The sequence below is a fragment of the Phoxinus phoxinus genome (assembly GCF_949152265.1).
Source record: "Phoxinus phoxinus genome assembly, chromosome: 8".
NCBI classification, from domain to species: domain Eukaryota; kingdom Metazoa; phylum Chordata; class Actinopteri; order Cypriniformes; family Leuciscidae; genus Phoxinus; species Phoxinus phoxinus.
Genome location: NC_136883.1, coordinates 36,655,498 through 36,671,795, shown reverse-complemented (window position 1 = coordinate 36,671,795; position 16,298 = coordinate 36,655,498). Strand labels below are relative to the sequence as shown.

The following is a 16,298-nucleotide window of genomic DNA, read 5'->3' as shown; positions in this document are numbered from 1 at the left end:
TTAAATATAAGAGTTTTGATTTGTGTCGCCACATGTTTCCCAGCCCTCCATCTGTCGCTTCAGAGCTGGCATCATGTGAGGAGACTCGGTACCTGGTGGGATGGTGAATCCGGGCGGCAGCTGAATGGTAGTTTGCTGTTGCGGCGGTCTGACGATCAGCTGCGGCGTTACGAGCCTCTGTTGCGCAGGGGTCTGCGCGGGTCTGACGCCCGGAGCCGCACTGACACTGACAGCGGGTTTGACAGGCGTTCCAGCGGGCGCAGCGGGAGGCGACGCGGCTTTCGCGTTGTTCCCAGGCGCGTTGCTGTGGTTCACCTGCGCGCCCGCCGCTCCAATCCGCGCGCCCTGCTGGACCAGCGCGGACACCGACGTGCCGTTTCCATTCTGCGCGATGCTGGCGATAATGTGACGCGGGAGTCTGTGCAGCGCGATGGTGGGCGTCCCGCGGTCCAGCGCGATCGCCTGCGGGTTACTGGCCACGCTGACAGCCGGGCTGGAGGTGCTGGGTGATGCTGATGCTGCGCCGTTGAGACTGTGGGACGCTGAGGCGCGTCGCGCGCGCGCGTTCGGGTGTTTCTTGCGGGTGTCCCTCGGGCTCTCACCTTTGTTGCCCGGTGCAGGAGCGGATCCCCCGTCGGAGGCTGCAGCCGTAGTGATGATGATGATGCTGCCGTGAGACTTCAGAGGACTCTCCTTCTCCAGGGCTTTGGCGTGTTTCTCCATGCTGGCGTCTTTCGGGTCTGAATCCGGGTTGCGCGCCGCTTTCCGCGCGTTCTGCTGCTGATGTGTTTGTTGTTGTGGTTCTGATGGAGAGTCTACATGAGCTCTTCCTCCTGCTGGCTGCTGCTGCCTCGCGATGCCCGGGCGCGCGTTCTCGGGCGGCGCGCGCGTCGCGTCGCGTTGACCCCCCAGCTGAGACTCCAGCGAGCCCACTAGATCGCTCACGGCTTTCTCGTCCACCTCGGAGAAGAGCATGTCTTCCAGAGGGTCGGAGGCGCCCGCCATGTTCGCTCGCTCTGTGTGTGTGATGGGCTGTCTGCTGGTGCGCGTCCACGAGCGCGAGTGCGCAGTCGTGTTACTATGGCATTGTGGGAATGGATATGACGTCAGAGGGCCAAAGCCAAACAGTTGTCCCCCTGTTACAACTCAAGGCGGTCGAGGATAGTCTACTAATGCACACGAGCTTGGAGGGAAAAGATAGATAGATAGATAGATAGATAGATAGATAGATAGATAGATAGATAGATAGATAGATAGATAGATAGATAGATAGATAGATAGATAGATAGATAGATAGATAGATAGATAGATAGATAGATAGATAGATAGATAGATAGATAGATAGATAGATAGATAGATAGATAGATAGATAGATAGATAGATAGAAAGAACGATAGATAGAAAGAACGATAGATAGATAGATAGATAGTACAATTACATATACCATTTTATTGATTTCATTAAATATTAATATAACCATTGATATGCATTTTGTCTCTCTTATTAATAAAAGGTCCATGCAAGTGAAAGTTAAAGGTTAGCGTATACTGTCAAATAAAGTAGGGCAAAAGATAGGCTACAGAAAATTCAAAGGAATTGAAATTTAAGCATTAGAAAATAGATCATGGTGGAAATGTTTATGAAAGTTTTCCAAGCATGATTACAAACTTTGAATGATGTCATAAAGCTTTTAAACTTTTAGTGTATTTAGTCCTTATGTTTTTTTCTGCTGTTTGTAATCCGACATGCCAGATATGTAATTGTGAAACAACAAAAGCTTTGAAGACCAGCTCTCCTCATTGGCTCTGTGTGTGTATAAGAACAGTCATAATATATTACAGTTTCACAGCCACTGGTAATAAGGATAATAACTGTTGAATAAATAGGCCTATTTTGATTAGTAGCAATAACTGTTGATGTGGTGGGATTTCATTTCAGGGTACCTTATTAACTTATATAACTTATTTTTATAACATAATATAACATGACATGATATAATAATAATAATAATTAACAATGAACATTCAATGAAAGATGCGCAAGAAGTTGCGGTTGTGCTTGGGAATATAAACTGATCTCATTACAGTCATTCGGGTCAAATAAGCTATAGGGTTAGGCTGGCTACCCCATTTTAATCTTTGGTTAACCCTAACCCAATTCAAAATGTCACTTTATTTACTTCTTAGTTCTTACATTAGGTAATATCGCATTTTCTCTTACATAATTCCCAATGTAACGGGACTTTTACTAAAATCCCGCGAACTCTCGCGATACCAGCGTGAGGGAGCGAAGGAGGGGGGGTAGGCTCGTTACCCAGGATGCAACTCGATTCAGTGCGGAGGAAAATGAACTCGTCCATGTCGTGTTAAACACAGGCTGAAAGAAAACGACGTCAAATCACCGAAAAACACTCTTAAGTCCGATAAAACCGAGCGCAAAGGAGACCCGAGGACCCGAGCAGCTTCACGGGAGAGAAGTAGAGCAGAAAGATGAGCGGAGGGACGCCTTATATCGGGAGCAAGATCAGTCTGATCTCAAAGGCCGAGATCCGATATGAAGGAGTTTTATACACGATCGACACTGAGAACAGCACTGTAGCTCTGGCTAAAGGTACACACAATACATACACACACTCAATATTATAAATATGTGCATTTAAAATACCTACAGAGGACATATATAGGGGAATTACACATCAACACATGAGAATTCAGTTGTAGCCCTGGCTAAATGTAAACACAATACACTGACACACACACTCATATATTTACACAAATCAGATCTCCTCCTGAGACACAGCAAAAAAGTGTGTTGTATTTAGTATTTTTTCATGTCAATACATTGTTTTAAAGCATGATAATCAAATGGGGAAAAACGTGTTTTGTTGTTATGCTATGTCCTCTGTAGTGGATGGCATCAACAATGGGATTTCTTTTTATTCACCTATCAATTTTTAGGTTTCAGGATTTTTTTTAAACCAAACTTTCTATAAAGAGATGATTCTCAACTATGTTATGAAAGATATAGCGGAATTAATTGATGGCATAATACTTGTATATGGCATTATCTGGGTAAACTGGCCATAAATGGGTAGTCCTGTTCAATATAATGTATCTAGACACTGTATCTAATTTGCATATTAATGTGTTCTTGTGGCAACATGTAATGAAAAAAGAAGAGTAATAATGGGAGTAATAATTAGTGACATTATCATAGTAGTTGTTGTGTAATAAACATGATTTAAGTCCTGGTGTCCTCTACATGTATTAAATGAATGTCCTGTTTTGTAAAGTCATATTTTGATTAGAAACCCCACAACATTTTCCTGAGATGTTTATTCATGACTAACAATTTGAAAAGCCCTGAACGTGCTCTTTACAGGACATTTAGACTTAAAACTGTTACATCTATGGGAGAGAAATTCACTAAAATATTTTTCGGAGTTCAATCAGGCCTAAATCAGTTATGCACATTACAAATACAAAGTAAACATACACACAGGACCTGGAGGAAGACAGGGAGTGGATGAAAAAAATATATGATTGACCCTGGATCACACACCAGTCTGGAGTCGCACGGGTATATCTGTGGCAATAGCAACTATACATTGTATGGGTCAAAATTATCCATTTTTCTTTTATGCCAAAAATCATGAGGATATTAAGATCATGTTCCATGAAGATATTTAGTAATTTTCCTACTGTAAATATATAAAACATGTATTTTTGTGAGTGAATGCAGCACAATCGTGAACATAAATGCACAACTTTAAAGGAGATTTTCTCAATGTTTCGATTTTTTTCAATAGTTGTATCTCAGCCAAATATTGTCCTATCCTAACAAACCACACATCAATGGAAAGATTATTTATTTAGCTTTCATATGTATACATCTCAATAAATAAATAAAAAAGACCCATGTGACTCCCTCTTTTTTGGGGTGAATTTTAACATTTTCCTTTCTCTTGTAGTGAAGTCCTTCGGCACTGAGGATCGTCCCACGGACAGGCCTATCCCCCCTCGAGATGATGTCTTTGAGTACATCATATTCAGAGGAAGTGACATCAAAGATCTGACTGTGTGCGAGCCACCCAAACCCACCTGTAACCTTCCTCAGGATCCTGCCATCGTGCAGGTGAGCTGCACACGTTCAGGTGTTTCTGCAGAACGTAAAGCAGTACGGTTGGGATAATGTATATCGGTGCATAGCGATTCGTGGATCGATTCCAATTGTTTCTGAATGCATCGCGAATCGATTCTAAACTTAGTTTTTAACAGCAGGTGGCGCTCTAGGCTAGTTTTTAACCACAAGCTCAAATGCTCTCGAAGAAGAGCGTTCGTGCGTTCGGCTGATTCTGAGAAAGTACTCGCACCTCAGAATGCTTTTATGTATGTACAGAAGAGTTAATTTGCAAAAACAGATAACTCCGTTCTTGTTCATGTTCATATATCATGTTTTTTATTTTTATTGTGCATTTGAATATCAATAAAACTGCAGCTGGGTTGTTTTGATTAAGTAATAATAACTAAAAAAAATACAGGTAACTTATAAAATTAAAGTTCATTGAAAGTATTTTTAGATATTTTTTTTTCTTCTTTGTGGCAAGAGCAGATAACTCCACATTTCATGTTTCAGAGTTAAACAAATCAAGTAATTGCTATGATACATAATAAAACACTTGGTTGATCTTGGTAATGTTAATCTCCTCAGCTGACATAGACACCTGTAAAACTTTGTTGTTGTGATTAACGTACACACAATACAGAGAGCTTTTCCCTCACCACTAACGTTCTGCTTTAGCAATATTGATTCCGTGAAAAAGTTTCAGGTTTTATTTTCCTTTTACGCCCCGAAGAAGATATCACGGGTACATCAAGTTCGTTGAAATCCATCCTCGATCACTTTAGTCAGCTTTGACGAAACTCCTCTCAGCTAGCGCGTCTTTTCAAAGTGACTAGCAGCCTTGTCACCTGACCTGAATACTGCGCACTGATTCGCTAAAACAGACTTTTCAGGGCTTTTCGTTTCTGCTGTAAAACATGAACTCGCGATGCCTTGACAGTGGAAAACAGGCTTTTGTGACAAAAGGGTTCAGTCAATCTTGTCAGGCGTCTATTTCAGCTGAGAAAAGTTACGTGAGGATGTGGAGAGTGTCAAAATAAAGATACCGTATATCGATATTTTATGTGTGGCACCGATGCATCGTATCGTTAGACATTTGATCGGTGCATCGATCCATATCGATGTATTGTTACACCCCTACGTTTATGACGCAAGATTAATGTAAACAGCCCACCGCAAACACCCTTGTAATTTCTTTGCTTCAACCTTTTCCAACTTTATGAATTGGAGATGCACTGATTACAATTTTCTAGGCCGATTCCGATTTTTCATGGAGTTTGAGCTGCCGATACAGATTACATTTTTTCTAACCACTTTACAGCACACACTAATATTTATTTTTTATAAAACACCATATACTTTTACCTAAACTGAATAATAAAAACAAGTTTAAATAGGTACATTTTCTATAAATATTTTTGAGCCTTCTTTTCTGACATACTCCAGTTCTTGTTAAAACACACTAGACATGCAAATTCTGTGCATTTTGGGCACTTTTTGTGTGAAATCATATTTATTTTGTCCATCAAAAGTGTGTTTTCGCTTTAATTGTGCGCGAGCAGCGCAGCAAAAATAGAAAATAGATGCTGCTTGATGCTCGTGCGCTGCTCCCGCTCGCGGTGTGAACACACACTCATTGATAACATGCATTGCGGAAAAAATAAGTGCCGCTCACGCTTGCGGTGTGAAACAGCCGTAATTCTCGAGGGTCCGTGTGCACGTGTGATGCTGATGTTGCGCGATGTTAATCATGCGCCGCCCGAGTGCATTTGCAAAAATTCAGCTAGTTGCCAGGGGAACATTTTTATTTAGTTTACCTTGATGTATTTAAAAAAAACTAAAACTAATAAAAATTAATACAAACCATACAGACGTATATAAAAAAATGTAAAGGTTCCAATTGAACAAAATTTAAATAAGTCAATATCAAACCTCCAGGGAATCACCCGTTTTAAACAAATGCTGAACAGAGGAGAGTCTGCTGGAGAAACCAAAACCAGACCAAGCTCGTCAAAAAACAATAATCAACCATGGCGAGAACTAAAGCTGCGTTCACACTAGGGGTTGAACGACTTTTTTGAGATCTTTTGAAGTCGATTGTTATGACAAATTTTTGCATTTGCAAATCATGTGAAAATCGGCCAATTCCGGTCACCAGCCGATCAATCGGTGCATCTCTGTTATGAATGATTATTTTATAGAAGGTTCAAGTGGTGTGTGTAAGGGGTTGGAAGCAAGCAGATTACGGCTGTTTCTAAAGCACGCAGTGTTAAAAACTAAGCTCAGAATCAATTTGAGAGAGAATCACGATGCATTTGAAAAAATTGGAATCGATCCAGAATAGGGATGCTCTTATTGACCGTTTAACCATTAACCGAAAGTAAAAAATTTGACCGAATAATACTATCAGTTAAACGTTACTATGGTTAAAAAAACAGTATATAGCCTATATTTGTTAACTCACTCACGGGGTGCGTCGACATGCGCAACCGCACGCGCCTAAAGACATATTTCGCTGAGCAAGCTAAATGAAGAAAGCGAAAAGAAGTAGCCTACTGTGTGGGACCATTTCGACAGAAAGGGCGACAAAGTTACTTGCAAAATATGCTACGCGGTATTAAAATAAAGCAGTAGTGCGAGTACAATGCAATCGGCTATCACTTCCGAAGCAAACATCCACAAGCAAATGAAAGGCGCTTTCCGAAGTTGGCCACTCTAGCGATACGCTATCTCTGTATTCCCGGGACATCTGTGCCATCGGAGACCCAGACTAACCCCACATCATGTAGACATGTTACTTTAAAAAACAATAAAAACTAGACAAGCTGTGGATTGAGGGCCTGCTATTTTTATTTGACGAAAAAAAGTAGTCTGATGCGGAAAAACCCATTTTATTAAAAAAAATTCAAAGCTTCAACCTGATTCAGTGTTTTCTTCTTGTCATCTTAATTTGTTAATTATTTAAGTTTAAAAAATATATTTAGTGTAGGCCTATTTAAGTTTTTTTTATATATATATATAATTCTGTTTTTCTGTTGTCACTGTCAGAAACGCTGCAGGTGTGTGATCATGTGGATCCAGGTTGTGTTGTTGATCTGTTCTGCTGCTGTTTGCACGTTACAATAAACCCGTGATCATTTTTTTTTTTGGTATTTTTAACGGGTCACAGACACTCGTTAATTTTATTTTTATTTAATGCCAATTCAATATTATAATCTTATCAGTTAACGGTTAATAATCGGATAACGAGCGGCGGTTGTCGGTCGGGAAAATTAACCGAAGTGAGCATCCCTAGTCCAGAATCATTTCTCGATGCATGGATATATTGTCCCAGCCCTATAAAGCCGTGTGAATGCTGACCTGATCTTGTGTTTCTGTGCAGTCGTCTCTGGCATCCACCGCCGGTCCCTCGGCTCCTTCCTTCCAGTCATACGCCCCCTTCAGTCGGGCCCCGTACAACCAGTTCAGCTCCAGTGCTCTGGTGTCCCAGCCGTTCGGAGCAGCGGTCACTGGTGGTGAGTTCACACTCGCTCTGGTTGCATTGGAGATGGGGTTTAATGTGCAAATAGAGCTCATTTTTAGAATTTATGCCAAATATCAAATCGAAACAACACCAGGCGCTTTAAGGCAAGACACTACAGGCATAACTATTGTTTTGTTTTCCATGCACTGGCCAGTTTTGAATAATAACGTGTCCTCTTTAACACCGTGTCCAAACTACACGCGATAAAAGCGTCTTTTCCATGTTAATCAGAGCTTTTGTCCTAACATTTCGTTCCTAATATTAGAAACGGTTTTTATTTTTCTGTGACGTCGCGCTGGAACAACAAACACAAAGTGTGGCAATGATAATCTCAGGCACTGTTTATGTGCTTTATTGAATGTTAAAAGCGTGTCATGTGACTTTGAATATCATTTAGTGCTCCAGCTTTGAGCTGTAAAAGGAATAATGGATAATTCACCTCAGATCTTGAAATTCAATTCAATTCAATTCAATTCAAGTTTATTTGTATAGCGCTTTTCACAATACACATTGTTTCAAAGCAGCTTTACAGAAAATGCATTTCAAAAATATACATACAAAAATACAGTTAGTTAATCATGAAATTTAGGGCATAACATATCGCCGGCGTTGGGTCGTCTCTTCACAGGCGTCGAGTCGTCTCATCACAGGCGTTGGGGCATCTGAAGTCTCCATGAGAGGCTGGATACATAACTGGAGCTGACGAACTCTATTTGAGTTATCTCGGGACAGGCGTCCCGAGATAACAACAAAAAAGGCAGATGGGAAATAATTAGCGTAGCTGCTGTTCATAATATGAATGCATTTGATCTGATTTAACTGTAGTATAAAAGGTATGAGATGCATCATGTGAATGCTTGGCTAAAGAGATGCGTCTTTAATCTAGTTTTAAACTGGTAGAGCGAGTCTGAGCCTCGGACAATATCAGGAAGGCTATTCCAGAGTTTAGGAGCTAGATGTGAAAACGCCCTCCCTCCTTTAGTGGACTTAGATATCCTAGGTACGACCAGAAGCCTCGAATTTAGCGATCTTAAAGAGCGCGATGGAATATATGGCGATAGAAGATCTCTTAAATACACAGGAGCTAAACCATTTAGGGCTTTATAGGTCAGTAACAATACTTTGTAATTGATACGGAACTTAATAGGTAACCAGTGTAGAGATGATAAAATTGGTGTTATATGATCATATTTTCTTGACCTAGTAAGAACTCTAGCGGCTGCATTTTGGACTAACTGTAGCTTGTTTATTGAGGATGCAGGACAACCAGCTAATAGAGCATTACAGTAATCTAGTCTCGAGGTCATGAATGCATGAACTAACTTTTCTGCATCAGAAACTGATAGCATGTTACGTAGCTTAGCAATGTTTCTAAGGTGGAAAAAGGCTGTTCTTGTGACATTTGAAATATGATTTTCAAAAGACAAGTTGCGGTCTAGTATAACACCCAGGTCTTTTACTGTAGAGGATAAAGTAACAGGACGTCCATCTAGATTAAGGTTGTATTGTAAGAGGTTTTGTGTGCAGTTTTTTGGACCAATCAGTAATACCTCCGTTTTATCTGAATTTAATAGAAGAAAATTACACGTCATCCAATATTTTATATCTTTAACACACTCTGTCATTTTAGATAATTTAGTGTTATCATCTGGTCTAGATGAAATATATAATTGAGTGTCATCAGCATAACAGTGGAAACTTATTCCATGTTTTCTTATAATATTACCAAGTGGCAGCATATAAATTGAGAATAGCAGGGGGCCTAATACAGATCCTTGCGGCACTCCATAATTTACTGACGTTATCTTTGATTTTTCCCCATTTAAATGGACAAAATGGTAACGGTCTGATAGGTACGATCTAAACCAGCTTAATGCCTGTCCCTGAACACCAGTGTAATTTTGAAGTCGATCTAAGAGTATTTTATGATCTATAGTGTCAAACGCAGCGCTAAGATCGAGTAAAACTAGTATTGAGATACAGCCTTGGTCAGAAGCTAAAAGTAAATCATTTGTAATTTTAACCAGCGCAGTTTCTGTGCTATGATGTGGCCTGAATCCAGACTGAAACTTTTCATAGATATCGTTTTCTTGCAAGAAAGAGCACAATTGAGCGGACACAACTTTTTCAAGTATTTTAGACATAAATGGAAGATTTGAAATGGGTCTGTAATTTGCTAGGTTATTTGGATCTAATTGTGGTTTCTTAATAAGAGGTTTTATAACTGCTAGCTTGAATGTTTTTGGAACATGTCCTAAAGATAAAGACGAGTTAATAATATTGAGAAGAGGCTCTTCCACTACAGGTAACACTTCTTTCAGTAGTTTAGTGGGTATTGGATCTAATAAACATGTTGTTGGTTTAGATGCAGTGATAAGTTTATTTAGCTCTTCCTGTCCTATAGTTGTAAAGCGCTGTAGTTGTTCTTGAGGGGCGATAATTGAGGCTGAATCATAAGACGCTGTCAAAGATTGTACATTTACAATTGTGTTTCTGATGCTTTCTATTTTCTCAGTGAAGAAATTCATGAAATCATTGCTATTAAAATGTAACAGAATATTTTGTTCAGGTGATGTCTGTTTATTTGTTAATCTAGCCACAGTGTTAAATAAAAACCTTGGATTGTTTTGGTTATTTTCTATTAGTTTGCGGAGATGCTCAGCCCTGGCTGCTTTTAGAGCCTTTTTATAACGTGACATACTGTCTTTCCACGCGATTCTAAAGACCTCTAAATTAGTTTGTTTCCATTTGCGCTCTAAGTTACGAGTTTCTCTCTTGATAACATGCGTAGCACTGTTGTACCATGGTGCTTTAGTTTTCTCTCTAACCTTTTTTAGTCTAATTGGTGCAACAGTTTCTAATGTACTAGAGAAAATGGTGCTCATACTGCTAGTCATTTCCTCTAGCTCATCTGTTTGTTTGGGTTCACTGAGGAGCGGAGATAGATCAGGTAAGCTATTCAAGAATCTATCTATAGTGGTTGGAAGGATTGTTCTGCCTGGTCGATAACGTGGCGCAACATGACACATTTCAGCCGTACGTAGTATGCAAGTTACCATGTAATGATCAGTGACATCATCACTTTGCGGTATAATATCTATATTGGTTGGATCGGTTCCATATGATATAATTAAATCTAGAGTATGATTAAGACGATGAGTGGGACCACTAACGTTTTGCTTGACCCCAAAGGAGTTTAATAAATCTGTAAACGCAGCTCCTAACGCATCATTTGTGTTATCAACGTGTATGTTGAAATCTCCAACAATTATTGCCTTATCGACATTGACCAATAGATCTGAGAGAAAATCTGCAAACTCTTTTAGGAAATCAGCGTAAGGCCCTGGCGGTCTATATACGGTAGCCAAGGCTAGAGATAATAGGGATTTCTTTCTTACATCTAGGAGCGTAACATTTAGAACAAGTACTTCAAACGAATTAAACCTGTGACCTGTTTTCTGAGTAACATTAAGAATATCTCTATAGATTGTTGCAACACCGCCGCCACGACCAATCAGACGGGGCTCATGCTTATAACCGTATCCTGGTGGAGTGGACTCATTAAGACCGAAATAATCATTTGGTTTAAGCCAGGTTTCAGTAAGGCAGAGTACATCGAAGCTATTATCAGTGACCATTTCATTTACAATAACCGCCTTAGGTGTAAGCGATCTAATGTTTAGAAGACCTAGCTTTAGAAATTGTTTTTGTTCACTAATATTGAGATTTTCTGGTTTAATCACAATTAGATTTTTCTTAGATCCTACAGTAGATTTATTGTTTGGCCTCACTAAACGAGGAATAGACACTGTTTCTATATAGTGTTCTACACTGGTACTTATATCAATTAATTTGGGACAGCAAAGAATGTGATTTGGACTTTGACTTACTAGTCATATGGTGTGTAACGTCTTGGAGATGTTGTCCGACAGAACAGCCGCTCCGATTCTGCTGGGGTGCAGGCCATCAGCACGGTAGAGCCTAGGTCGCTCCCAAAACAGATTCCAATTATTTACAAAGAGCAGTCTCTGTTCATTACACCATGACATCAACCATTCATTTAGTGCAAACAATCTACTGAACCTTTCTTGTCCTTGTCGGTACGTGGGAAGCGGTCCAGACACGACGATCTTTGCTTCAGGCGATGTTCTGCGTACCGTCTCGATCAGGCTCCTGTAGTCCCTCTTCAGAACCTCCGTCTGCCGCAGCCTGATGTCGTTCACCCCCACGTGCAGCACGACAGCTCCGACGCGCTCGTCACCGTTCAGGATCTCGGGGACCTGCGCAGCGACATCGAGAACACGAGCACCAGGAAAGCAGTGAGTGCGCACCATACCTTTACCTGAGGTAGCGCGGACATGCCGGACCATGGAACTGCCGATGATCACAGCGTCGTCGCGTTCCGTCTCGCGAAGAGGGGAGAAGCGGTTCCGGGTGGAGATCTCGAAGACCGGGAGGGGCGGAGAGGTCCTTGCTCTGGTCCTGGCTCGTGTCTTCCGCTGTGGCATCACCCAGGGTCCATGGTGCTGTGTCGGTGTCGGGGTAAACGAAACCAGGGGTGCTCGGGTCCTGTGCAGAGAAATACACGGAGTAGAGGAGACCGGAGTCGAAAAGTTACTAACCACTGACTTGTGAGCATCGGCGCGTGATGCTTCAAGCGCTGATCGTCGGTCTCGCAGCTCGGCCTGCCTCCCCAGCAGATCACGGATCTGCTTCTCCACGGACTCCAGCTCCAACCGCACCGAATGCAGCTCAAACGTGTCCTCACCTGCACTCAGAGGTAGACACACATACGATGTATTCGCCATTATGACAGATGAACAATAAATTAGCAGTGATGCTACCAATATCACTACTAATTTAGGACTGAAATCATGGATAGAACCCGTATCCTTCCACAAACTTCAAACACAGACAAGCGATTTGAAACACAAACTCCAAACACAACCAAAGCGGTTCGACCACAGACCCAAACTTCAAACACAAACAAGCGAATTCGAAGCACAAACACAAATTTCAAACACAGACAAGCGATTTAAACACAAACTCCAAACACAACCAAAGCAGTTCGACCACAGACACAAACTTCAAACACAAACAAGCGAATTCGAAGCACAAACACAAATTTCAAACACAGACAAGCGATTTAAACACAAACTCCAAACACAACCAAAGCAGTTCGACCACAGACACAAACTTCAAACACAAACAAGCGAATTCGAAGCACAAACACAACTTCAAACACAGACAAGCGATTTAAACACAAACTCCAAACACAACCAAAGCAGTTCGACCACAGACACAAACTTCAAACACAAACAAGCGAATTCGAAGCACAGACACAACTTCAAACACAGACAAGCGATTTAAACACAAACTCCAAACACAACCAAAGCAGTTCGACCACAGACACAAACTTCAAACACAAACAAGCGAATTCGAAGCACAAACACAACTTCAAACACAGACAAGCGATTTAAACACAAACTCCAAACACAACCAAAGCGGTTCGACCACAGACACAAACTTCAAACACAAACAAGCGATTTCGAAGCACAAACACAAACTCCAACACAAACAAGCGATTTCAGTGATTCGAGTGTAAATAAGACGGTCGATAGGCGAGGCCACGCGTGCAATGCTAGCGGGCTATCGTTAGAGATAGTAACGGAAGTTCGGAAAGTTGGATATAACTAGCGATATCAAAGCAATCCGATTGTTTTTTATAGAGAGTAGTATCGGAGATATGTTTACACGCTGGAAAAATAGAAAATGCTCGTTTATTAAACAAATGGAAACAAGAACGTTCAAACTGTGAACAAACAAGTGTATTATTTGACAAAGATTGTTTTAGTAACTCAGTAGCCTATGTATTTTTAATAATGTTTAAATGGTGTAAAATTTGTGAATTTTATTAAAAGCCAAAAACCAGAGAAAAAAATTAATTGGGCCCTTGAGTCCTGCCTTGAATACTTCACTTCCACTGTTGTCATCTCTTACATTAGCAGACAAGCTATTGCTCTTTTTCAATTATTTGCAGTCCTGTGTTTGAATCATTTTAAATGGATGGTAAATTTTGAAAATACAGTTAAAAACCTGGAGAGGATGCACAGAATATTTTTTGAGTGAGTGAGGACAGTTAAAGGGATATTTCACCGCTGTAAAGATACATGTATTTAAGTTAGGTCATTTATGTAGTAGAAATGTGAAATTATTTTAGAAGTTGGTGCCTTCTAGACTGAGAAAAGCCAGAAAATGTGGATGAAAGACAACAACTCCCAGAATGCACTTGCTTCGCTACCACTGGCTGTAATCTCTAGTCTCCGGACAAAAAAGCCTCTAATGCTAAATGACGATTTTTGCGTCATCAGGTTTTTTTCCAGACTCATAATAGGGCTGAACGATTTTGGAAAATAATCTAATTGCGATTATTTTTACAAATATTGCGTTTGCGATTTAATATGCGATTATTTTTTAAGCTCTTTATCTTTTATATTATTCAACAAACACAAGCAATAAATCATTGTAAAATATGGATGGGAATCTTTAGGCACCTCATGAGCCGATCAACTTTTTTTATTTATTAATTAATCTTATTAATAAAACTTTAAATATTTATTTAATTACATATGTAATTATAAGTAGGCTACTTTTAAAAATAATTACACATTAAAAAACGAAATTAATACAATTACATGTTAAGAATTTTAAATAGGCTATATAAACGAATAGCTTCAAAACATAAAAGTTATCAATAACAAAGAGGGGAAAAAACATTACAAGCAATAAACAAAGAGTGCTTTCAGTATTTAAGAGCTGTGATTAAGTGATTTTAGAAGTGAAGTTTAGATAAGATAAGCTGCTTCACACTAATGCACAGATCTCTTTTGAAATATAAGATGTGGTTTGTCCTGTCTGTTTAACCCCCTGGGGTCGGCAAACGCGCGGGCGCGTTTTGCTCGTTTTTTTTTACATAGCAGCAAAATAGACCTAAAATACTCAGTCAGTTTTGGTCATACAGCCTTAAGAAATATGAGAAAATAAGCTGTTAAATGTCTACTTTTTTATGTGTCCACTTACAATCGAAATAAAACATTGTGCTTTTGTAAAATAAAGAAAGTAAACAGGGAGTGCTTTATGCCTCTCCGTCTCCGTGAACTTTTTTTCTGAAGCACGTTTCTAAATTTAAACAAATCTCAGCGAATACTATTCACTCAGACATGAGCTATATATCTCTATAATCATTTAAGTGTGTAGTTTTAAATTATCTAATTCAAAACTAAAACAAATATTCTCTGTTTATGTAATCTATATAAAAAGAGCGAGAGATCAGCTGTGCTCATTATCCTTCTGGCACCTCATTACTCCGCTAATGTGACACGCCCATCGAGTGCGCGCGCTATTCAAACACAGATAATCTGGAGCAACACATGCAAACCAGTCAACGCCCACAACAGCTGGACAACACGCTCGCTGTGAGGAATAATAATATCGTGATAATTCTGGAAATTTTACCTCAAACGTGCTGGAGTAGCCGAACAACGGATCCAGCTGCAGATCATCAGTAAGTGCTTTGTTCTAATCGCGATATGAACTGGTGTCTGTAAACCGCAAAAGACTGTTTAAATTTGAATCGCGTTTCTGTGTTTGAATGAATGCACGGCACATATGCATGTTGTTTACTACAGCTCGCGCGAGTTTCGCTTTTAGCAAACTATCTATATTTCCTACTGAGATGAGTAAAAATCGACTGAATACGTTGAAATAAAATGTATTTGTATAAGCAACATATTAAACTGCAAATTAACATTTATGCCCTAATATATATTATAAAAGACCATATGTTACAGACGAAATATGAAAGACAAAATTTCGTTTTGGATAGATTATTTATAAAGCTTTTACTGCCACATCAAAACCTAATTTACAAGGTGCAAACAAAATCTTAAAAGGTCAATATAAGCCTTCTCTATAAATTATTTTTGTGTTTTATTAGTGACAAATTTGGGGAGAGGATAGCCTACATAATCCAAAACTTTCTGAAAATACGAATGAGAATTAACTGCACAATTACTAGAAATGTTTACCTTGGATATTATACAATTTGCAAGCATACAGTTTGTGGAAAAATACACTTTTTTTCAAGATGTTTCTAACTCTGAACCAATTCTGTAGTAATATATATATATATATACCGGTATATATATGTATGTATGTATATATGTATGTATATATGTGTGTGTGTTGTCTTTGCATTTTTTCTTGTAGCCACAGTGACACCTAAGGCTCATTAGTATGCACTGCAGCATTAGCAGGTCTTTGTCTTCTCCAGGTGGGAATGAGGACATTATTCATGACCTTCTTGGATCATTCACGCCCCCCTGCATATTGCCTTTCCAAACAAAAAGTGTCTTACAAAATTTAAATCAATCTATTGTTTAATGTGAACGATTAGCCCGGATGATTTTCAGATCATTTTGAAGTAAATACTCTAGCCGACAAGATCCATTAGTCAAAAGTATTGTGGGAATATGTGAAGTTGGTCGTTTGTGGTCTTATATCAGACAATTTAAGTTTGAGTTTTTTGAATAATCACGCATAAATAATATTCTCTCAAAAATGCAAACATGTACATATATGTTGCTCACATATT

The 16,298-nt window shown here is 39.6% G+C and overlaps 2 protein-coding genes across 5 annotated transcripts in view; one reads left to right on the top strand and one right to left on the bottom strand.

The window, feature by feature from the left end:
• The window catches only part of LOC307002874 (transcription initiation factor TFIID subunit 4), a 108,731-nt gene extending 107,677 nt beyond the window's left edge, over positions 1 to 1,054 (bottom strand). The window contains exon 1 of one of the 3 annotated variants that reach the window (XM_079620817.1): positions 93 to 1,054. In XM_079620817.1, coding sequence (XP_079476943.1) covers positions 93 to 1,005 — 913 coding nt within the window. In that variant the 5' untranslated portion in view covers positions 1,006 to 1,054. The remainder of the gene's footprint in view (positions 1 to 92) is intronic. The other 2 variants (XM_079620816.1, XM_079620818.1) reach the window with 2 other exon arrangements.
• Positions 1,055 to 2,270: 1,216 nt separating this feature from the next.
• Positions 2,271 to 16,298, top strand: part of lsm14ab (LSM14A mRNA processing body assembly factor b) — a 28,574-nt gene continuing 14,546 nt past the window's right edge. The window contains exons 1-3 of one of the 2 annotated variants that reach the window (XM_079620179.1): positions 2,271 to 2,610; positions 3,971 to 4,134; positions 7,505 to 7,637. In XM_079620179.1, the coding sequence (XP_079476305.1) occupies positions 2,490 to 2,610; positions 3,971 to 4,134; positions 7,505 to 7,637 (418 nt within the window). In that variant the 5' untranslated portion in view covers positions 2,271 to 2,489. The remainder of the gene's footprint in view (positions 2,611 to 3,970; positions 4,135 to 7,504; positions 7,638 to 16,298) is intronic. The other variant, XM_079620178.1, reaches the window with a different exon arrangement.